Source organism: Tenrec ecaudatus, chromosome 7 (assembly GCF_050624435.1).
Source record: "Tenrec ecaudatus isolate mTenEca1 chromosome 7, mTenEca1.hap1, whole genome shotgun sequence".
Taxonomy (NCBI): domain Eukaryota; kingdom Metazoa; phylum Chordata; class Mammalia; order Afrosoricida; family Tenrecidae; genus Tenrec; species Tenrec ecaudatus.
This window is the reverse complement of record NC_134536.1, coordinates 103637453-103662131: the sequence shown is the minus strand read 5'-3', so window position 1 is coordinate 103662131 and position 24679 is coordinate 103637453. Positions and strand designations below refer to the sequence as shown.

The 24679-nt window shown below is 44.0% G+C and overlaps 1 protein-coding gene across 1 annotated transcript in view; it reads right to left on the bottom strand.

Moving 5' to 3' along the window:
* COL9A1 (collagen type IX alpha 1 chain) overlaps positions 1–24679 on the bottom strand; it is a 95074-nt gene that overhangs the window by 7798 nt on the left and 62597 nt on the right. Inside the window, exons 29-36 of the mRNA XM_075554043.1 lie at positions 19921–19974; positions 19310–19381; positions 17898–17933; positions 16996–17040; positions 15540–15572; positions 8368–8514; positions 8104–8158; positions 6282–6470 (exon numbers count right to left, since the gene is read on the bottom strand). Coding sequence (XP_075410158.1) covers positions 6282–6470; positions 8104–8158; positions 8368–8514; positions 15540–15572; positions 16996–17040; positions 17898–17933; positions 19310–19381; positions 19921–19974 — 631 coding nt within the window. The remainder of the gene's footprint in view (positions 1–6281; positions 6471–8103; positions 8159–8367; positions 8515–15539; positions 15573–16995; positions 17041–17897; positions 17934–19309; positions 19382–19920; positions 19975–24679) is intronic.

The following is a 24679-nucleotide window of genomic DNA, read 5'->3' as shown; positions in this document are numbered from 1 at the left end:
TCTTTAATGTGATCAAATATCAGCCCCAAAGGCAGTATCATGTTTACCGGGGAGCACAAGAGCATTTGAACATAGGCAAGACCATAGAAAGACACACGTAAAAGCATCCCTATTTTCGGATCATACAAGTGCTTATCTAAAAACCCTAACAAATTAACTGAAAAACTACTACAGACAGTTTTTAAAAACCACAGTAAAGTAGTTGGGTGTAAATGTAACATATGCAAATCAATAACTTTCAAATATGCAAATAACAACCAATAGTAAGAGTGAAAAAGTGTCCTATTCAGAATGGCTATTAAAATAATAAGTAACTAGGAATATACATAATCAGAAATGAACAAATAAAATGTGGGAAAAAGTTTTAAATATTTCTAAAAGATGCAAGAAGACCTTGAAACTATTCATTGATAGGAAGATAACCATAAAATGTTATCAGAGTTCCCAAAGCATAATTTTCATCAGGAGCCCCGTAAAAATACAAATTATCTTTTAATTCAAATACAAATTATTCTGAGATTTGTATAGAGAACATTATAGGTCAGACCCACCATAAAAACTAAAAATAATAAAGTAGCACGAAAATTGTTAACCTGTCAGAGTGTGGTGCTGATTGATACCTGACTGGACAAACTAATGAGAAGATTAGCTGAACACAGCCTGCCAAGTCTTTGTAGAAATAGACGCTATTGGAGTTATGCATGTTAAGTGCATGTGAATGTTCTTTCCATGAGTATGTTTAATGTTATTTACATAAATGAAAACTTATAAGTATGCACACACAATGGTCACATGCATATAAAGGGTATAGCGCCAATAGGGAATCAAGGCATGAGGGTTGCACAGTTTACAAAAATGCATAATTTCACAATTATTTGCATGAACATAAGGTATGCCTTAGATTATGTCCAACCATACACGTGTGCATAAGCATGTGCAAGACTTGCAAGAGAGCAGATTGAACTGGGAAATTCTGCAGCCATAAAACAAAGCCACAGAAATGACCTTGATCCCAGCAGAACAGAAACCAACTCCCAAACTAAACCTCTTTAATGGCCCCAACCCACCGTCAGCAGGGCGATTCTGACTCATGACAACGCTCTGTAGAGTTTGTGAGAGGGTAAACATATTTTTAATAATTTCATGGTAAATCAGGCGGGGGGTTGTTTCAGGTCATCAACTTTGTATTCAACACTTTACTCCTCAACTTCTCTTTCCCCCCTCCCCCCATTAGTTTACCCTTCGCCTTGATTTCTCTCCTCCCTCTTATGGACTACTAACTTCCATTTCACCCAAAATACGCTCATCCACAGAGACGAAATCTTGACAGGAGCCAACAGCCTCTCCTCTCTCTATCTGCGCAGCTGATGAGTTTGAACTGCCCACCTTACCGCTGACAGCCCAGTGTTTCTCCTACAGCATCGCCAAGTAGCCTTTCTTTAACATGGTGCTCTAGTATCTTAGCTGGGTGTAAATCACCTCTACTGAACCTACAAAGCATTTCTACTATCTCATTTTCATAGGAGTATATTTCTATACATTTTATTAGATGCAATGATAGTCTACAGCAAATTCCATACATAATTATGTTTTCCAAATATATCAGACCCACCATTTTAGTGATAATTTTGTGTTGTATGACTTATAACTCAACAACTAAGGCCACATACATGGTAAAACTAGGAATAATGCATGCACGGCCCTCTGCCCAGTTGTCAAATTATCCTTTGTCCCTCGTGACGAAGTGACTGCTTAGCCCCCATACTTGGATTTTAGCAGTGGATGTTTTTGTGTGAATGTTTTTATGACGAATTTACTGTTTCCAAACAATTTACGTTGATGTAAATGGCATATTAAGGATGGAAAACTCAGGTTCAACTTGTAACCTTTTGCTGATGAGTTATTCAAGCTTGTCATCAATACGGCTTTGCTGTATTAGGAAACCATCACAAGTATCATTTTAAGATCTAGCAGCTTAAGCACACTTGTTAAGTTCGCAATTTAAATGTCATCTGCTATAGTTCTGGAAACGTGCCATGAGGAGAGAATCTCTGAATTGGCCGCGTTTTCTGGAGATCTGAGATGGAGACTATAAATTAAACATAGCTGTACACTGATAGTGAAAGTCTGAGCTATTGACTCATTCTGACGTGAAATCGCACCACCTTTACAACGATACTGGCAAGGAGTAAGTCTTGGCTGTTGTGACACCGTCTTTTGGCTCTTCAGTGTGGAAAACAAATTTGCGATAGGCTCCCAGACAGAGCCACACTGCACACTTGCTTCCTCGCAAACCATGCAGGCAGCGGGCTGTGCCTTTCCCTGCGCTAGTCTGCTTCCTCAAGCCCTGGTCAGGCTGCCTTGTGAGTGGCACGGAAACCCAGCTCCGGAAATGAAAGAGCCATCTTTGCTAGTCTATTGCCCAAAAAACTACAGATAAAGAGCCTTTAAAAGAAGCTTTCCTCGAAGGGAAATAGGCCCTTTTAGTAGAAAACTGGCTCATGACAAGCAGAGTGGCGGAAGCCAGAGGCGAACTCTCGCCGCTGCCTGAGGGTCTTGTGTGCTTTGAGTTGATCCTGACGGAGCAGAGCTGTCCCCGTGACGCTGCCCCAGAGTATAGCCGCCCCTCGGGTTTTTCCTCAGCTGTAATCTTTAGCGGTGCAGTTCACCAGGTCTTATCTCGCAAGCAGTGGCTGTGGGATTCGAACTGTGGACCTTTCTACTAGCAGTTGAGTGCTTACCCATTGCTGCCACCAGGGATCCTCATTGCTGTCTAGTTGCTATTTATTTGCAAGCTAGAACTGAAGCTTCATCTCCAAGTGAGCAAATTCATACTGAAAGGGGCGGTAGGGTGCTAGTCACAGCCATGCACTTTCTCAAACCTTCATTACACAGTGGCATGTCTGTCTGACTCACACCCAAATACCTAAAAGTATACATTTCGACTCAATGTGAATCCAAACCTTGAACATTTAAAAGTGTACTTATACCAGGAAGGAGAGCGAAGTGGAGATCTCTCTCAAGAGGTGTCTGCTTGAATATATACCTGTATCTAAAAATGGATGTGGGCTGTCGTAGGGCACGAACCCACAAAAGCCTGAGCAACACTGTGTAAAAGTCTGCACGTATACATGCAGCACTGAGTCGAAGGGAGCTTGTTTCTGCCGGCTCCTGGAGGGAAGGGCTAGGAGGAAACCCGTGATTAACACAGCGCCTCAATGATCAAAAGTTAGCCACCAAACTTCTCCGTTTGTAACTTCTTAATGCCTCTGGAAAGAGATGCTGGAAGGGAATATAGTGTACAGCTTCACTGACCTTCCTTTACCAGGCATAAAAAAATGCAATACTCAAATACATCTCATCTCCACCCGACCAAAATTAAAAAGATGCGCTTTAAAATGATGCAATATTTATTATCAGAGAAAATCTGAACAGTAAAATTTTAGATCATCAGCAAACTATGTTTTCTCTTAAATGCTATTGATCATATAGGGCGATGGGACGAGAATGGTCAAGCCCAGTGACCTTGGGGTCATGCATTTCCAAATGTGCGACCGTGTTACTTTGAGCAGAGACCACCAATGCCTGCTCCCTGTCTCCCCCAGCTCTAAGGAGTAAGGTGGAAAGAAGAGACTTATTTAAATGAGTGCAATTATGAGAGAGGGCCGAGGAAGCTGGGGAGAGAAAGTCCCAGTGCAGTAAGAGTTGGTGTAAGATTCAGCACACACACACAAAAAAAGGTTCATAAATAAATAAGGGTTCCTTGAGTGGGGGTGAATCAATGGATAAAGCTGATAGCAAGGAGTTCAAGAAGAAAGAAAATGTTTTTAAGTTGACTGTGATTGAACTATGGAATGCAGGAACTCCCAATAAAATGATTTTTTTAAAAGAAAGAGATATGTCACATTTAGATTACAGGCATGTCATTATGATCAAAACAGTGTTGGGGGATATCCCTACTGTTGACCAAGGAGCTCAGTGATAGAGACATTTTCCTATTATAAAATAATAGATTTTTTTATATTTTATATATAAACCTCCAAAATGCGGTTGATCTGCCCTGGCCAACGCAGTCCGACCTAGGCACAGTCCACTGCTGGGAGGAGCTTTCCAGAGTCTCCTCTTCGCCTTGTCTCCAGCAGTTCTCAGCCCTGGCCGCTCATTAGAATCACATGTGGGAGTGGGAAACGGGGCATGCTTTGAAATCCTGATGCCTGGGTCAATTAAATCGTAATCTCGGAGAATGGACCCAGACATCGGTATTTTCCACAGCTCCGGGGGAGTCTAGCGAGCAGCCAAGGCCAGGTTCTGTTACTCGCTCTAATTCTGCTGACCCACCAATATGGAGATGTCCCTTTGGTATAAGGAAGTGGGGTTTTGACTGGTCTAGACCTTCAAGCGTCTATTGTGATCAGCAAGAAAACGGTGGGTGGTTGCTCTGCGCCAGTCCATTTAGCGGCATGAGACTCCCCTGTAGGGCTTGTCTAAGCCCCCGTAGCTGGAGTCTGCCCACAGGTGCGCCTGGGCTGAGCCCCCAGATCTGCCTGTCTAGCCGTCGCCATGGTGATAGTGATGCTCCAAGACCCCCGGGGTAAGAGCCACAGCACTGGGCTCATCACGAAGGGCTGAGATGGCCTTTCTGTGCTCAGGCAGGCACATCCAGCAACAAGCCACCTCAGACAGGATTTAAAGAGTGAGTTTGGGCTCACCGTGGAGAAAGTGCCAACGAGGTGGCTTTCTGGACGTCCGTATAGCTAGGAACCGAGCAAAGATTAATTGCTGTGTGAGTCTTTCCAGGAAAATGGCCAGTGCTCTTTAAGATGCACTCTCCTCTCAGCTCCCTCGGTATTTAATTTTGTCCAGCCTCTGAAAGCTATGAAAGTGGGCCAGGCATACGAGAGGCCCCAATTAGGGCTCATTTTTAAACAGGCAGCTCTGTACATGCCAAAGACAAAATCAAATGTAATTAACGAAATTGTTCCAACTGAAGGTGGCCTTAGCCAACTGCATCAGCAATTCATTTATGTCTCCAAAAAGGCAGCTTGCTTGGCCTCTGACCATTTGCACCATAATATTGATCCCTAATTGAAGCTCTACCATTAAGAGAAGGGGAAAAAGGATCCCTGTCTTGTTTTTGAGGCCACATTTTCTAGAGTTCCCAGAGAGCTGTCAGCCACTCATCATGATTTAGAGACTCCTTAGTTTGCTTCGTCCACTCTGTAAATCATCCAAGCACACACGACCGGAGCTGACATCTTTACTCAGCTTAACTAGCAAACACCATGTGACGTGGCCAGTCCCCCTGCCGGCCCTGCTGAGTACCTAGCATGCTGACTGCCCTACTTTCTGAACTTGCTTTGAAAGGGGAGGGGGGGGGGGTGAGCTCCCACTGATTTTTCTTTCTTTTTTTAAGGAATAAAGTACAGTCGTACTTTTAGAGCCCCTTAAAAAATTAAAAATTCCATTGAAACCCATTATTCATTGTAATTCTTTAGACAGAGAGGGAAGCCGCTCCAAACTCACAAGGCATCTGAGTGTGCTACTCTAAACCACTGCCTTTGTCTGAGCAGCAGATGCACACGCTGCAGGCTGGTGGCCACCTGAGAAGCGCTCTCCAGTGGTGTGGCTGGTGTGGATTGTGGGTGTCAGTTCCCACTAGCAGAAGGCCCAGGTTTGCAGCGCAGAGCTGCTCCACTGGGTTTTTGGAAGCAGATTCCCATTGCCTGCTTTCCAAGGTGCCTCTCAGGTTCCAGAGGTCTGCCACTGAAGGGCCTGCATCCCAGGGAGTTAAAATTTTCTGAATGATTCATGACTAGTTGGCAATTAAAATACGTTTTGAAATACAATTGAAGCCGAGTGTAATGGAGAAAAATCTGTATTTAAAAGTTGAAAAACTAACCAAGCTCATTGTCTCTGAGTCGATTGTGATGCATCGAGACCCTGTGGACAGAGTAGAACTGCCCACTGTCTGTTTATGAGGCTGTCCACCTTTACAGGAGCAGCCTGGGGGCTCAAAAGGCTGTCTTTCAGATTAGTGGCCCAATGCATAACCCACAACGCCACCTGTACTTAAAGTCCACGGACCTTCATTCTGCTATTTGGTCCAGTGTTGTGGAAGAGTAGGGTCCAATGCTAATTGTAAAGTACAAATTTTCATGATCACCATAGTAAAAGCAAATGATGCATCTTCTCTTTATCCCATGGGTGATTCTGAGCCTAGGAAAGGTGAGCGGTGGAGACATCTGAAAATAAGAAGGTTCCACATGGGCAAAAGCACTTACCTTTAGGTCCCCTGAGACCAAGAGCACCTGGGGGCCCCTTAATGCCTGGGAGGCCACGTAGTCCCATCTGGCCTGGGAAACCATTCTCTCCAGGGGGCCCGGGGGCTCCCGGGGGTCCAGGCCTCCCAGGGAGGCCAGAGACACCTGAGTCTGGACGTTTGAGACTAGCAGCCATCTCAGCCAGATGCTCTAAAAAAATAACAAACAGGCAAGCCATGAGAGAGCTTCCAGTCAAAAGACAAGTACTTCAAGTGCCTTTTTCTAATGTGTCAGCAGAGCTTCAGAATTGGCGGTGAGATATGAATAAAGTTGGATAATGTCCCCGTGGGCTTTCTACTAGGAGGCTCACTAGTGCTACTTTGTTTAGCAATCCTGGATGTATTTGGTCCTGCTGGTTTGAGGCAAAGAGAGGGGGCAAAGCTTCCATTGTCGGGCTCTGGGGTGAAATTGGTTTTGAAAGGGAGGCTGTGTCACTAGAATCCTGGCTGGGTATCTGTAAAACCCAGGATGGGAAGATAAAAGGGGTCTCTTGACAGAGGTAGAAGTGGCTGCCCAGAGCTTTCTAAAAGCTAAGGAACATTGTCCAGAATTAGTAGTAAGATGCCATTTGAGACCTGTCCTCATATTTTCAGTGTGGAGATATTAAATAACCCAAAATATCCTGGGAACTCGTGACTTCTTCTAAATTCTGCCTCTCAAAGGTTGATTTCATGCTTTGAATAGACAACAGAGCTTTAAAATAACCCGTTTCCTGGGACTTGTCACAGTCTGCCTTAAAAATTAATAACTGTCAGGGCTTTTTCGGGAATCTTTAAATAGATTCGGAAGGGTCCAGTGAAACCCTGGCGAACCGGACATTTTCCCCAAAAAAATCTCCAGGGGAAAGGCTCTCATACACATCGATTACTCTGAAGCCCTGGGGTATGAAGTGGAACATGAGCTCAAGACACATTTCTAGCCAACATTTTCAAAATCCACAAGGATGAAGCTCCTAAATCTGCTTATTTAAGGGTTAGCGAAGGTCCCACTTGTAATGTTTCGAACTAAACTACTTTTAAAGATAAAATGTCTGCAAAGAGGCGCGCATTGGTTTTCAAATAGAGAGATGGCAGTCTAGAGCTCTTCCCGGAGAAATGCTGCAAGTCTCCTAGTCATGCCAGGCTCTCAAGGGGATGGTACTTTTTACAACCAACTGGTTAGAGCCAGAGTAAGAGGATTGCTTGTTAAAAGGCCTCAACGTTCCAGAATCTCATCAGCTCTTGGGCACTTGTGCACATCTGCATTTTCTGTGTGGTTTCAGAGCCTGACCAAGGCCAGGCATACATGATGAGGCAGAGTAACCATAGGTACACACACGCTTTGGTAAGGGTTCAGGAACATGAGCGTATGCCACCATCCGGGGACACCGATGGTGACCGATGCTCGCTCTATGTCGTACAGGAATGGAGTAGCGTCCTTATGCTTGTCCCAGGCAGGGGTCTCATTGGCTTTCCAGGTTACCTACAGAGGACCTAGGGAAGTGGAAGGTCCAATCGAAGCAGTTGGGGCTTAAGGAGGGAAAGACACCTGAGAATCTGGGTTCCAAACATCTTACCTACCTTACATGGAAAAGGAGGAAAAATGTGTTTAGAAAATGTACGTTTATACTTTCTTAGACATTAACTTGTCTAAACAAAACACCCGGGCTAACCTAGAGAAGTAATATATTTTTAGATAAGAAACTATTCTGTATCAGAACACACTGGACAAAATAAGCAGCATTCATTTTATGCAAACCCTCCCACCTTTAAAATACACACGTCAACCCTTGGGATTTATTTACCTTGCATGACTCTCATGCAAACCTGCTTAATGTGCTGGTCTGTCGGTGCTCGACCCTGGAACAGAAGAGGGAGAAGGCGGTTGATGGATGCACCACCAAGAGGGCCCTGCTGCTGCTGCTGCTGCAAGGAAGTGGGTGGTTGGATTTACCGGGGCCCTTGCCCGTGCAGCTGGGGACTGACATCTAGACTAGCCCGGCCGCCTCCCTTTCCTGCACAGTGACATTGAGCCTCCAAAGAGAAGCTATGCGCTGCCTTCCACTTACCGGAGGGCCCTGGATGCCAGGCAGGCCAGTGGCACCCTGCTCCCCCTGCACACCTCGCGGGCCAGCTGGTCCTCTGGGGCCTTCCACTCCAGGAAGCCCTCGAATGCCTTCAGGCCCTCGCAGCCCAGGCTCCCCGGGGTTTCCCACCTGGAACAAAATGGCCAGCTAACAAACCAGGGCTAACCACAGGATATCTACTTGATAGGAATAAAAACTCACCACCACAGAGTCTGCTCCAATTCATCAGACCTGAATGCTGACAGAGACATGTACGTGACCTTCTAACTCAGGGTCTCCTGCATTCTACCATGTCCTGAGAGGTGTTCCCTCAATGGCTACAGCTCCACCGATCTCCACAACTGAAACCCCCAACCCACTCGCTGCAGCCGGTTCTGGGTCACAGCCACCCTGGAAAGGGTTTTCCAAGGTTGTGAATCTTCAGAGCAGCTGATGGGCACGAACCACGGGCCTTCTGGTTAGCAGGCCAAGGTTTACCTGACAGCACCACCAGGACCTGAGAAGGGCCCCCATTGTCACACAATTCCCAAACCAAAAAAAAAAAAAAACCAAACTCACTGCCATCTAGTCAATTCCAACTCAGAGTGAGCAGATAGGACAGGGTAGAACTGCCTCCTAGGGGTTTCCCAGAGTGTGAACTCTTAACGGGTATAGAAAGCCTCCTCTTTCTCCTGGGGCTAGTGGTTTTGAACTGCGGACTTTGAGGTTAGCAGCCAAGCTGGTCACCATGACACCCCCAAGGCTCTTTCTGAATTCCAATGAGAATTACAAATTGCAAGGCTTCCAGAATTCTAGTTCAAATAAGATTTTTAAAATCTTTTGGGGGAGCTATAAGTATTCCAAACATCACTGGGAATAATGTATTTTCAACACTACATTCTTTGCATCTCAAACAACTAGCTCCCAACAGCCAGTTCGTTTTTAATAAGCCTTGTTAGCTTTTCCTGACCACAGAAAGGATCATTGTGTGCACATGAGTCATATTGCTTTGCATATCACCAACACAGTATTTTTACAAAGAAGACATTCTCAAGAAAATAAGCTTTTTAACACTCTTTAGAGAATGTGAGGATAACAAATATATGCACATATTGCAAAATATGAGCATAAAATCAGTGCCATTAAAATAGTGAATAAAAATAGTTTCTAATTCATTTACATATTAAGTTAAAAATCTAAATGTTAAAGACCTAAAAAGTAAATACCCTGTTTTCTTAGCACGAAAGAAAATAAAATTTAGGTTTTGGGGGTGGGGGGGAAGAGGGAGTAAAAGCAGACCACTAAAAGCATTTCAGAGAGTCCTCCTCTATAATAACTCTCTTTGAAAAGACTAAATTAATTCACTCTTTGTTAAACTGCCTCGGGTGGACTCTGTGGCAGAATGTACTGTTGTTTCTAGAATAAGAATGAGAAGATAAGAGGACTGGGCTAGCAAGGGACTGCTAGTGCCCAAGATAGGACTGTTCACCGGCAAGTCAATCCTTTCTTTGTATGCAACAGTTGTCTAGAAAGAGCTAACTCTCTCAAACATTCACATGTTTTCAACTGAAAAAGGGGGAGGTGATGAAGTAATGCTTTCACCAGACGCATTTAAATAAAGCTCCATGGTCGTGCTTATTTTTCTAATTTCTGTTTATGAAAGAAAAACATTGCCAAACTTGCAGCTATGGAGAAACAGTGGCCAGAGAGACTGTGAAAGACACCATTACCTGAGCGAGCTAAGGCCCTGCTATGGAAAGCCGCAGAAACCTCAAGTGCCCAGAGTTCAAAACTCTAACAACTGCTAAAGCAGCCTAGAGAGGAAGCCAATCTGCAGTCAGAGATGCACTCAAAAACTGGCAGAAAGGGGGAATTCCAAATCAGACTAGACGGCACTGCAGGCAATGGCTGAACGATTGCTAGAACCAGGGACGAGACATTTTTGATGAAGGGGTCACAGGCCAATACGCCCAGGACACGATAAGGCCTCGCATCACTGGGGAAGAATTCCCCTTGAGGAACGGGACACCGGAATAGCAAACAAGGTACCCACAGCTCTTGCTTCTCCAGCTTGTCTACGCCATACTAAGGAAGACATTAGCACCTTTGTTGGTAGGGTAGCTAAAGCAAAGGGGCAAGAGCACAGCAGATTTCAGAGGGCAGCTGGAGAAGACTAGGGATGGCATTGTAATGATCTGCAGTTAGAAACCCAAACAGTGAAAACGTGCTCGGCGTTTGCCAAGCAGAAAGAACTGGAGAAAAACCTAAGCCTCGAGTTGCAAGACTAAAGGATTCCATGGACGAAACAGTGACTAATGCAGGGAACATCAAAAGAATATGGATGGTGTGCAGAGATCACTGTGCCAAAAAGAATTAGTCGATGTTCAACTCTTTGGGGAAATAGCACATGATTAAAAGTCAGTAGTTAAAAGAAGAGCGCCAAGCTGCTTTGAAAGCAAAGATGAAAGACAAGCATCCAGAAATGGGTAGAATACCAATTGAAATGTTTTAACAAATGGATGCCGTGCCAGAGGTGATCCCTCATCTTTGGCAAGAAAGAGTCCTTCGTCAGAAGACAGATAGCTGGCTAACTGACTGGAAGAGACACGTATTCATGCCCGTTCCAAAGGAAGACGATCCAATACAATGCAGAAATTAGGAAACAATATCATTCATATCAAACCCAAGTAAAAACTTGCTAAAAATAACTCAGTAAGAAATCCAGCGTTACATAAACTATGCAAAGGCATTCAACTGTATGGATTGTAACCAATTATAGATAAAAACCAAAGAAAAACCAAGGAATTCCAGGACGCATATTTGCACTCATGAGGAACCTGTACATAGACAAAGAGGCATTCTTTCAATAGAAGGAGCTGATACTGTGTGGTTTACACTGACTCAAGGTGTATTCTGAGGTGGTTTCCTTTCATCGTACTTATTCAATCAGAATGCTGAGCAAATGAGCTGATAAACCAGGCAATCTGAAGAAGAATGCAGCATCAGGATCGGAGGAAGGCTTGATAACAACTTGTGCTATCCAGACGCCATAACCTTCCTTGCTTGGCTGCAAGTCGAGAGAATTGGAGGAGTTACTGATGAATAAACAGTCTAGTCTTATCAATGGATGCTATTTCAACATATTTTTTCATCTTCACAGTTGGAGCCATAGCAGCATCACACTAAATGGAGAAAAGATTAAAGTTGTCAAGGATTTCTCCTGAAGAAGGAGATCATGCTTGGTAGAGCCAAAAGGAGTGAAAAATGGAAAGAAAAAAACCCTCCGTGAGATGGAACGACACAGTGGCTGCAATAGTGATCCTAAACATCCAGACAATGGTGAGCTTGGGACAGACCAGGCAGTGTCCACGCGGTTGCGCAGAGGTGGAACCTGACAACAGCAGTAAACTACTACTTTCGTCAGGTGTGCATTCCTTTCAAATAAGCAATCATTCTAGCTCTACTACTAAGAAATTCTATAATTCTGAATAAATCTAATCTCTAAGGATATCCATTTAGTTTCTTTAATATGATGAAGTAAATAACAGAATCATTTCCCAACTCCAATAATTCTGTTTTGTTTTCTGATGCATTCTTCCTCTATCTTTGTCAACTGGCAAAATGTAGTTCCTAAAAACAATATTCCACATCTTAAATTGGTGAGCAGAGACTGGGTTCTTCAAAATCTCATGAGCAGCGTCTAAGATGTAACTATTGACCTCTCCTATCTGGCTGGAAACAATGAGCCAACGGAATAATAGACCGTGCAACACCAGTCTCCTCAACCTGGATGGAGCCTGGTTGCGCCATCCAGCTGCTCTGGAAAGGATCGCATGAGAAGGTCCTGTAGGTTGACGTTAGATGCCACCACGGTAGTTCCAACCTGTAGCACTCCTATGCACAACACTGAACGGAACACTGCCCCGTCCTGTGCCTCCTCACAGCTGGCCCTATGCTTGATCCCACTGGGCAGCCACTGTGTCCATCCATCTCTGTGAGGGCCTTCCTCTCTGTCACTGCCCCGCGACTTTACCAAGCATGCTGTCCTTTTCCGGGGACTAGGCTCTCTTGACAACATGTCCAAAGTATGTCGGGTGCAATCTCACCATCCTTGCCTCTAAGGTACACTCTGGCCATACTTCTTCCAAGACAGATTTGTTTGTCCTTTGGGCAGTCCATGTTATTTTCAGTATTTTCCCCTCGATCAATGATTCAAATGCAAGGATTCTTCTTCAGTCTTCCTTATTCAATGTCCAACTTTTACATGCAAATAAAGGCAATGCAAAATACCACGGCTTGGGCCAGGCGCACCTTAGTCCTCAAGTAGCCTCCTTGCTTTTCAATACTCGAAAGAAGTCAGGTTCAACAGATTTACCTATTGCGATGCATCATTTGATCTCTTGACTGCTGCCTCCATGAGCATTGATAGTGGATCCAAACAAGAAAAAAATCCTTGACAATTTCAACATTTTCTCCAGTTATCATGATGTTACCTACTGGTTCAGTTGTGGGAATTGGGATCATCTTTACATTGAGCTGTAATTCGTATTGACGGCTGCAACCCCTGATCTGCGCCACTACGTGCTTCAAGTTCACCTCGCCTTTAGCACGCAGGCTTGTGTCATCTCCATGCGCTGCAGCTTGTGAGTAAACCTTCCTCCATACTTGATGCTGCATTCTTCTTCATCTAATCCAGCTTCTCTGATTCTTTGCTCAGCACACAGATTGAATAAATATGGTCAGAGGATACAACCCTGACGCACACCTTTCCTAATTTTAAACCAAGCAGTGTTCCTTTGTTCTGTTAACACAACTGCCTCTTGATCCATGTACAAGTTCCACTATCTGCTATAAGTTCTCCTATCACCTAAGAGTTATTCCTACAGAACAAAGTTGCTCTCATTCAATCTTGTCCTGGCATCCTGACTCAAACAAAAAGGCAAGGGAGCCAGATAAAGGTAAGGAAGAAGTTAAACTACTCCTATACTTATAAGAGATGATACAATGAATATAAAATCCCAGAGATTCTAAAAGAAAATCAATGGAACTGATTGAAGGATTCCACAAAGTGGCAGCTTACAAGAATCAGCCTGCAAAAAATCAGTTCCGTCCCTCGGTACAACACAGAGAACTCCCAAAAGGACACCGGGAAGACACCATAATAAACAATGACCCCTCAAAGTCTAAAACACTTAAAACTAAACATAACGAGGAGCCAAAAGGACTTCCACAGGAAAACAACGGAGCACTTCTGCCAGCCACCAAGAGAGACTATGTCCATGGAAAACCACAGAAGGCTCCTTGATAGGAAGTCTGAATGCACTGAAAAGATCGGCACTTCCCAAACTGCTCATTAGATAGAATGCAATCTTGCTCCGAATTCCAACAACACTCTTTCAAGGGATGGAAAAACTAATCTCCAACTTCATATAGAAAGGGAAGGAGCCCAGATAAGCAAAGCACGATGGGAGAAAAGCAATGGAGCAGTCCTCACGCTTTTTGATCTGGGAACACTGACAGCCACAGTACTCAGAAGAGCTTGGTCCGGGTACAAGGACGGACACATGGGCCCATGGAGCAGAACCGAGAACCCAGAGGTAAATCCATCCACCTCTGGACAGCTAACCTTAGACAAGGGGTAAAGGTTCATCAAATGGGGAAGGGATTGCCTCTTCAGTAAATGGTGCTGGCAAAACGATCTACAATCACAGGAAAATCAAAGAAGAACCATATTGCACACCACACACAAAAGTTAGCCAAAAGGAGCCAAAGGCCTAAATATTAAAACTGAAACTATAAAATCCATGGAGGAAAACAGGGACAAATCTAGGGGCCTTAGTGCATGGCATCAATGGACTATCAAACGTAACTACACCTGCAAAAAGTTATGAAAACTTACTCAGAATGAAACACCTGGAGAGAATGAGAAGCCGGGCTTGGGGATTCAGGACCCCAGTCGCAGGGAGCATCTAGGTCAAGGAGCATAGTTCACACACCAATGTTTTATATCCTACTTTGGTGAGTAGTGACTGGGGCCTTTAAAACTTACAAGTGGTTATCAAAGATGAAACTACTGGTCTCTCCTAATGCAGAGCAAAGAAGAGTCGAGAAATTTAAAAAAAATTCACAGTCCAAAATTTGAAAGTCAGAAAATGGCCAGGAAGAATTCACGGAAACTGAGAATCCAGGGAAGAAGCAGAAAGAGGGTTACATTGTGGAGACTGTGAAGACTGCAGTGAGCGCCACAAATTCAGGGTGTAAAAATTGGTCTTTGAAAACTAATTTGCTCTGTAAACTTCCATCAATATGACAACAAAAAGTTAAAGAAAACACCAATACCTTAGCAACAAAAATTCAAACAATCCAATTTAAAAGTGGGCAAAGACATCAGCAGACATTTCACCAAAGACGGCATGGCACTGCGGTGGCTATCAAACACCTGGAAAGACCATTAGCCATGAGAGAAAGGCAAATCCAAACTCCTATGAGATCCTATCTCTCCCTCGCCACAGTGGCCTTGCTGAAGAACACTTAAAACAACAAATGCTAGTGTGCCTACGAGGACATGGAAATCTTTACTCATTGCTGGTGTGACTACAAAAAAAAGCCCAACCAAGATAGAACATGGTACGGCACTTCCGTAAAGAGGTAGAGATAAAATCATCACCCAATCCAGTCAGCACAGTATGACTGAAGTAGAGGAAGACACTCAGAGATGCTCACGAATAACGGGCGACGAAGGTAAATGCTGTAACAAACAATCCTACAACAGTAAGAATCAGTTGTGAGTAGCTACATAGGTAAATATGTATGCTAAGCAGGTAAGGGGGCTCAACTGGATACTCATGTACATATATAAGTGTGGTTGAGGGAATGTCTACATACATATTTATAAATGCTATATGCACACTCAACAAAGGCACAATAAAATGTACAAAAATCAAGTTAAAATGACTCATTTAGAGAAGAAACCAGAATCTGCTCTGTCCCACTCACTGGGCCGTTCAGGATGAGTGCGTTGCCTAAGAACAGACTTAGAAATCTACTGCCTTCCAAGACAGGTCTCTATGAACTGAAGAGAATAATTTCGTAAATCAGAGCGTTATGTTTTCTACAGCTTGATCTGTTTTGCATCTCTCTAACTCCGTATCTACCATTCTGTTGATGATACTTACAGAGCCCTTTGCGCCAGGTAATCCCATCTCTCCCTAAGACAATAAAACAACGTTAAATTATAACAATGTAGTCATCTTTGGTAGAGTTTCCTACAAAAGCATTAAACAGGCTTTTGCTGCTGCAATCTATAGTAAACTATGAACAAGATTAATTTTCAATTCAACTTTCAGATTCTACTCCCAGTTCTGCTGCTTAACTCTCTGACTCTGAGTGAGCTTTTCAACCTCCCGGCCTGTGGGTTAGATATCTATCCGTCAAGTGACAGAGCTGACTCAGGGCTCGCATCGGCTCCATCCAGACTAAGACTGCTAACCATAGAATTCAAATAAACGGTGTAAGCCAAAAGATATCAAAACAGAATTCTGCTATACAACATAATAAACATTTTAAGCTTACTTTCTTCATGTTTGAAACTCAAACAATATTTTAAAATTCATCTAAATATCAAATCAAATATATAAGTTTTTATGCTCAATAGAAAAGAAACTACTTTAAAAATTTCCACCACTAATTCTAGATAGGAATTCAGCTGTAGTTTCAGTCCATCAGTTAATCTCTACTATAAAACCATAATGACTTAAGACACTCCTTTAGCTTGCAGGATGAGCAACTTCAACAGGAAGTTAAATAGAAATCATCCTCTTTGAAGTGTACTGAATAGGTGGTAAGCTTTACCTAATTTAAATGTTGCATTTCTTCTAGTAGTTCTAAATCCTGAAGATCTGAATAAAGTGGCATTTCCAGATTGGGTTTTTATTTTCCAACCCTAAAACCAAAGCTCGCTTTGTGAAAAATCCCCGGGCCCCTTGTTAATGACCCAAACATAAATTCTATCTTAGGTCATGTGAGTTCGAATCATAGCCATAGGGAGCAGCCAGCAGCCCACGCAGTTCCAGCAGAGGGGTCACCTGGTCTGGTGCTTATTGCCTTCCGGAAGATTTAGCAGGACTTCCCCTGGAGACGGAGGTCCCTTCTTGGGACGTTTTCGACAGAAAGAAGGTGCTTTGCCATGTTTGTGCCCGGGTGCTTTCTAACTCTAATAGCATTTTGATTTTGCTTGCCACATTGTAACTGCTCAGATAGTTCCTGTAGTCCTGGAAGAATCACCTTGAAGTTCAGTGTGGGTGTTCCTTTATTGATAGAGAATACACCCGGTAGAAGGGAACTTCCTTCCCACTCCTGGCCCCAAACAGCTTAAGACCAGATCCCTAAGTACACTCCAAACATGGGATGTTTCCTTTCTCTTTTAATCAGCCACAATCTTGGGGAGTCCTTTGTTGCTTGGTTGCAATCTTGGGGAGTCTTTTGTTACCTACACAACATTGTAGACTACTCAGGAGGCAATGAGGATAACACATAGGGGCAGATATATGAGGAAAATATGTTTCTAATACAGTTCAAAATTAACAAGGCCCCATCACACCCCATCCCAAGCCGGAAAATAACACGACTTACAAGTTCACCCCTTCCTCCTGCTTCACCTTCTTCACCAGAGGCACCCTAATTTTTTTAGATAAAAATGTCATATTTTAAAATTCTTAGTCCCTGGAGTCATTTTAATCAGGCAACATTGGTACACATACATAAGTTTGCCCAGGAAAGCCCAGAAATACAAAATGCTCTCAGCAGCGTGGCAGTCCAGCTGTCGGTGGCTAGTCAACATCAGAAAATAGCTCAAGGAGAAGCCAGAGGTGAGGCTAGGTTTCAGCGAGCATTGAGCTTTCATGTCCAGTCATTTTATAAAATATATAATCCTTAAATGAAAACAGAACCCAAACTCACTGTCATCGAGTCCATCCTGACTCATATCAACCCGATAGGACAGGGTAGAACTGCCCCTGTGGGTTTAGGAGATTGTACTCTTCACAGGAGTAGAAAGCCTCATCTTTCTCCTGAGGAGCAGTTGGTGGTTTCAAACTACTGACCCACAGTTAGCAACCCTTGAAGTAGGTGTCTTAAATTGGAAAAGAATCCATGAAAAAGGGTCGAGTCTAATCCTGTCTGCACCATTTACTTGCTGAGGCTTTGATTTAAAAGGAAACAAAATCAACTATTGTGGCACGGTTACGGAAAGCTCCATCGGTTTGGTGAGCTGCAGAAGCAAGAGCGCGCTTTGGAAAGGACGCGCGGTTATGTATGCTGGAGGCCCAGCCCGCATGCGCGCTAGCCTGTTTGGGGAAAGTAGGTACCGCTACCCGCCAGACTACACACTAGGCTGCATTCACGACCAGAAAGGTGAGAACAACTGCTAGCCCCACCCTTGCAGCTGCTCCCACACACCAGCCGGCCAGCTGCCCGTGTGCGCAGCAGTGTGCGCCAGCCGCTGCTCTTCATTCCAGCCCAGGAACAGGACTCACCTGTGCACCCTTCGGGCCGGCTTCGCCAACTGCACCCTGTAAAGAGTAAAATAGACCTTGTCGACAGGATGAGCTTTTTCTTTTTAAAAATCACTTTTTGGGGGGCTCTTACAGCTCTTATCACAATCCATACATCCATCCATTGTGTGAAGCACATTTGTACATATGATGCCACCATCATTTTCAAAGCATTTTCTTTCTACGTGAGCCCTTGGTGTCAGCTCATCATCCCCCTCCCCCGCCCTTCCTCCCTCATAAGAGAGACAGTTCAAAGACTACCTGTACTTTGATATAATACACAGAATGTCTAAATGATTTTTGTTTATTTATTTTAAATCATTTTATTGGGGGCTCGTACAACTCTTACCAGAATACATACCTACATCCATTGTGCCCTGCATATCTGTACATTGTTGCCATCATCACTTTCAAAATATTTTCTTTCTACTTGAGCCTTTGGTATCAACTCCTCATTTTTCCCCTACCTCACTCATGAACTCTTGATAATTTATAAATGATTATTATTTCTTCATGTCTTACACTGATCCATTTTTCTGTTGTCCATCCCCCTGTGAGGGGGTTATATGTAGATCATTGTAATCAGTTACCCCTTTCTCCCCCACCTTCCCCTTCCCCTCCTGGTGGCATCACTACTCTCATTATTTGTCCTGAGGGGTTTCTCTGTCCTGGATTCCCTGTGTTTCAAGCTCTTATCTGTACCTGTGTACATGCTCTAGTCTAGCTGGATTTGTAAGGTAGACTTGGGTTCATGATAGTGGAGGGAGGAAGCAATAAAGAACTAGAGGAAAGTTGCACGTTATATTGTTGCTATACTGCACCCTGACTTGCTCATCTCTTCCTTGTGACCCTTCTGTTAGGGACTGTTCAGTTGTCTACAGATGGGCTTTGGGTCTCCACTCCACGCTACCCCTCATGTACATTGATATGATTTTTGTTGTTGTTGTTCTGGGTCTTTGATGCCTGATACCTGATCCCATGGACACATCATGATCACACAGGTTGATGTACTTCTTCCATGTGGGTTTTGTTGCTTCTAAGCTAGATGGCTGCTTGTTTATCTTAATGCCTTTAAGACCCCAGATGCTATATCTTTTGATAGCCGGACACCATCAGCTTTCTTCACCACATTTGCATTTGCACCCATTTCGTCTTCAGCGACCGTGTCGGGAAGGTAGGCATCATAGAATGCAGGATTACCATTCCGATGAACTTTTATATTACCAGGTCTTTGCTTCTTAATCTTCACTCGCAGTGTGTGAAATATCTACTCTGCTCACTCTGTATGATGACTTGTGAAAATATTCCACTGAGCCAAAAAACAGCCTGATTCCTCAACCTTGTAGACATTGCCCTTCCAAACAAGGAATATTCTGGAGTGTTTGCTGACTTACCCTGTCACCCTTCATTCCAGGAAGTCCAGGGGGGCCAGGCAAACCAGGGAGGCCAGGGCTGCCAAAAGCACCCTGAGAAAACACACAGTCAGAGTCACTGCAATAGAGTTTGCACAAGCCAGGGCACACGGAGATGTACCGGACTAACCCTGCTCTTCCGGTCTGCCCCTCTCCCACCACCTCGGAAGAGGGCCCCGTCGCCATGCCCCTCCACGCCTGCGACCCTTCTTCCATGATCTGCACTGCTTCTCAACAGAGGGCCCTTTCAGTCAAGCCCCTGCTGCAGGGCTGCTGCTCCCACTGTGTAAACAGGTTCTTCAGCAGAAATCAAAGACGGCATTCACTCGGGCTCTTTCCCGTTCCAAGACCAGCCAGGGGCCAAATGCGATGCCTCGTGTCCCTCCTGGGTTTAAAACCTATGCTACAAACCACATCGATTATAATACCCTCTGAGGGTATCCTACGTATAGTTTCCAGTTCCACGTTTACAGTTTTGTGCATCGGTGTAATAATAGGAAGCTATCAGATTAGCCTTTCAAAATTGTTTTCCTTGCTTATTTTTAAATTTTGTGGAGAACAAATAAACTGGGGCGTGTAGTAACATTACTTACCAGTTTACCTGGAATTCCTGGAGGTCCGGCTGGTCCTGTTTCTCCTCGACTGCCCTGTAAAGGCACAAAGCTCATCATCAGCTGGATGCGTTCTCAAATATAAGTGCTTAATCACCAAGTCCATACAGTGGCATCATTCTTAGGTTCCTGTTAAATATAAAAGCCACCAAAGCTTGTCCACACCTTTGTCAAAGGCAGCGACCGTCTGACAAAACGCTAGAGCATCAATTCTTCCAGCTGCCAGTAAATGCTTTCATGCTCGTCTCTGTGATGATAGATGGCTAGGTGGAAGGAAAACCTGATACCTGTGCACGATGTGGCGATTCGTGATTTTCCACATGGGAATCACTTCTGACCTAGCCCATGGCTATGTGTGTACGTATTGAACCCCCTAATTTAGTCTATGAGCTCTTGCGGTGCAGCTACACTAATTCTGAGTTGCATTCAATAACTAGGACATGGTGTGGACTGTAGGTTCTGAAACACACTTCAAAGCAACATCTGGCAAATGCTCTTGAACATTGTGAATGGAAAAGAGATGGCACCGAGACGCTTACCTCTAAATTACTATGTCAGCTTCACACACACAGATGGCGGGCATACATAAGCTGTCTGAAGTAGAATTCGGTTGTTCTCATTCTTGTTTTTTTTAATTCCGTGAAAGATTAAATATATTTTGAAAAGGACAATTTGTAGTGATGCTATCCAAAGCAACACTTTTATGGTATTTCGAGATGTTTGAGACTCTAAATCCTGGGAGAAAGGAAAACATATCCTCCCACCGAGTCCTTTCATCAAGAAATGTATACAATTAAGCAAAGTCTTGTAAAATCTTTTTTTTTTATTTTAAGGTATACTCAAGTCAACTGAAGAATGACTGAGATTATAAGATAAGGGATCATTTTGCCTGGAAAGTGGATATTAAACAATGAAAGACGTTCTTCTTTAAAATGACATGACAACTCCATATTAAAGCTCACTACATATAGCTACTTCTACTAACATTATTCGTTTCTTCCCAACGTACTACTCATCCGTCTTTTAGTCGAACAAGATGTCTTATTCCATTTCTCTGAGAATTAGGACCTATTTACCAGATTATAACAATCTCTAGTTGTGAGTTGTAATTTTCTGGTACGTATCAAATCGGATTCATCGGTGGCTAAAACTAAGTGCCCTTCGATAGATTTCCGCAGTGTTCAGGAAAGCACCCTGACCGGTACAGGAGTGTGAGGCCACACGTGGGTCTTTAACCCATCTGAGCACTACAAAGAACATTACTTAGAAGCCGCTGTTCCTGAAACACCTCCAATTACACGTTTTCACTTCCGGTTAAATCAACTTTAATACCATCGTATTCAAAATAAAGCATGCATCTTTCTTCCCCTTCCACAAACCAGAGGTCAAAATTAAAACAAAGAGTTGTGTAACCTTTCATCTCTTTTGGAAGGATCCATTACCTTTCCAGTCAAAAGCCAGTGTTGTTTTCTGCTGGAATCTCATTTTCCCTTATACACTCGTCTTACTGTTCCATCTCTAAGTACTTATGACCTTGGCTGCTGGCTGCAAGGTCAGCAGTTTGAAACCGCCAGCTGCTCCTTGGGAGCATCCGTGCCACCAAACGTATCTTCAACAGGTACTCTGCCAGTTCATCCTTCTGTCAAGGGTCCATCTGGGTTCATAAAAAATAAGAACTCTCCGCCAGATGTGCATCACAGGACCCTAAGGAGCTCCTTGGAAAGATACTTCACTGGATATCTCCCACCATCCTATCTCCTGGTGGTACAACGGGTTAGTCACAGGGCTGCTAACCACCAAGTCCGTGGTTCAAGCCCACCCGAAGCTCCTTGGGAGAAAGAAGTGGCTGTCCGCTCCCATAAATATTTCCTCCTGGAGCTCCCAGAGAGGACCCCTTGGAGCCCGGGTGCTAATCACAAGAGGAGGCTTTCTGCTCCTGTGACTAAGTACAGACCCAGAAACCCACAGGGCAGCTCTGCCCGGCCGCACAGGGTTGCTGTGAGCGGGAATGGAGATGAGTCAGACCTGCCTCCATGGCAGTAGGCATAATAATTGATCGTGATTTGCTGAGACTCGTGTGAAGTATCCAACATGAAAGTTCCGTGTACTACGGCTTAAATCTGGCTCGATAGGTTTTATGGCATCGGGAGTTGGTCAACTAACTACAAATTTAAAGCATCCACCTGAACCATGGCCTGGGCTATCAAGACCTAAAGAGGGTGGAGCTGAAGACGTGGCTGCTCAGCCCACTGCAATCTGAAGGCCAGTTCTGCACACCAGCTGGCAACTCCAGGCAGCAATCAGTTTAACTGCGCCTCTGTTTTGTCATCTAGCGAATCAGGGTGACAACAGTAACCATCTCACAGGAATTCCGTGAGGATTGAATAAAGTATGATGCATAAAGCACTTAGCATAGAGCCGCTCACAAGTGCTAGCTACTGTTTTTCTCCAAGGAAATTACTAAATAGATCAATTAAAATTATAGATGATCTTAAGCTGAATGCTTCTTTGCCCTCAAGTCTCCTTAGAGCACAAGCCATGCTTACAAGGAATAGCAGGTCTCAGGTCCTCATCTCGCTCGCGTCTGTCAATTCCATTAATCATCAAGTCACCAACTTCTTTAAAAGTACCCTCTTCATAAATTGGTCACTACTTTGTAATAATCACTTGGATAGATGCATCCAGACAAATAATTCATTTAGAAAGTTTCCCTTTTAAGATAGAACTATTCAACTTCTTAAATATCACAGAAAATATCAGAGATCTAATTATGTACTTATATTGCCCAAACACATTGGGTGCTTTGGACATGTTAAGAGAGACTAGTCCCTGGAGAAGGACATTATGTGGGAAGGTCCTTAACCAGCTGGATTCACACGTGGCTGCAACCATGAGCTCAAACATCAGATCAATCGTGAGGACGACTCACCTGGGAGTGTTTGCTTCTGTTGTGCATAAGGTCACTATGGGCGACTTGACAGCCCCTAGCAACAACGCTGCCCAAATTCTTGCCAAATAGTATATTTTCTTTCAAAAACTCGCTGCCATCGAGTCTATTCCGACTCATAGTGACCCTCTAGGTCAGGATAAAACTGTCCCTGTGGGTTTCCAAGACTGTGAATGTTTGCAGGAGTAGCAGGCCGTACCTTTCTCTAGATAGCTGGTGGATTTGAACTGCCGCCCTGGTGATTAGCATCCCACAGCATAACCCGCTACGCCACCAGGACTCATATTTTATTCCATTGTGGTTATTATATTTACACGATTCACCAAAATACTAACTAGGCAAAGAAGGAACATTATTCTTAGTGCCTTGCCAGTTTTAGAAGTAGGAAAGGTCTATGCTTAGTCTAGGAGTCCTGGTAGGCGCCCTGTGTTAAGTACGTTAAGCTCCTCTAAGGGCCAGTGTTTCCAACCCACCGGGCGCACACAGAACGGCGAGGCAGTCTGCTTCCACAAAGAATTTCGGCCCCAGAAACTCCACAAGGCAGTTCTGCTCTGCCCTGTCGCGTGGCGATAAGTCAAATTCACTCAACTGCAGTGAGTTTGTTTGCTTTATTGTTTGTTTGTTTTTAGTTATATTTGTCTGTGCCATATAAGTGCCTCTTTCTAGCAAAAAAAAAAAATAGCTGGTTAACCCATGAAATCAAAGCTGGCGTCTGTAGATTGTTTTCCAAATACATTTTCATTGTAACATTGGAAGATAGTAGTCCTACTCTAATAATAACCTTTGGGTATGTCACACGTGTATATAAATCAATGTTTCAGTGTTGTACAGTTTGTATTTCCCTCTACGGGATGATCACATCTCCCTCCCACTACCACCATCATGGCTACTTAGAAGTCATCAGAAGGAAGGCTATCCAGAGGTAGGGGATGTGAGAGGACACGGCACACATTATTCAGCAATGCGCTGCAAGCAGACCTCTGTGCGGAGGTGTTTAATGATAGGGTGGGATGGAGTCTGCCAGAGAAGAAAAACAGGCTTTGATACTTTCAAGACGATATCATTTCCAGAAAGCTGGGAGTAGATCAGCCTGGCATTCACCCTGCAGTACTGCAAGACCACAGCCAACATAACCCGGTCAGTGAGCGCCCTCGTGAAGCCTGAGATGCCTGGACGGGGGAACTGGGCAGGAGCTACTGCACAGGCCAGATCAAAAGCCACAGCGCCTGGTCTGTTCTGGAAACGTAGCAAGCCAGACTGAGGTATAAACCACGCTGAGTGTGAGTAGCCACGTGTGTGTTAAGCCAGAAGCATAACCCCCAAGATAGGGATACATGCTCGCATGCAATCACTGGAGACACCAAACACGCCAATGTTCTCTGCATTGACGTGGACAGAGCAATGGTCGGGAAGAGAATAGCACACCCACTGAATTTCAAAACAGGTTCCAATGAGCCCTGCCGCACTGTTCCAAGGCAAATCAAGGTCACTGCCGTCAAGTCCATTACAACTCATAGCAATCCTAGAAGACACTGCAGCCGCTTGGGGTTTCCAAGGCTATAAATCCTTAGAGGCGCAGAAAATCTCCGCTTTCTCTCTTGCAGTGCTGGTGGGTTTGAACGGCTGACCTATTAGGGCACATGACAAATACATTCTCGTTTCTGCTACTAAGGCTTCTCAAGGTTAAGATTTGCAGAAAAAAACTGATCAAACTTGTGAGGAATAGTAGAGAATGTGCAAACTTATCTACAAAACTGAATTTAATGATATAAAATGAATGGGGAAAATGTATCT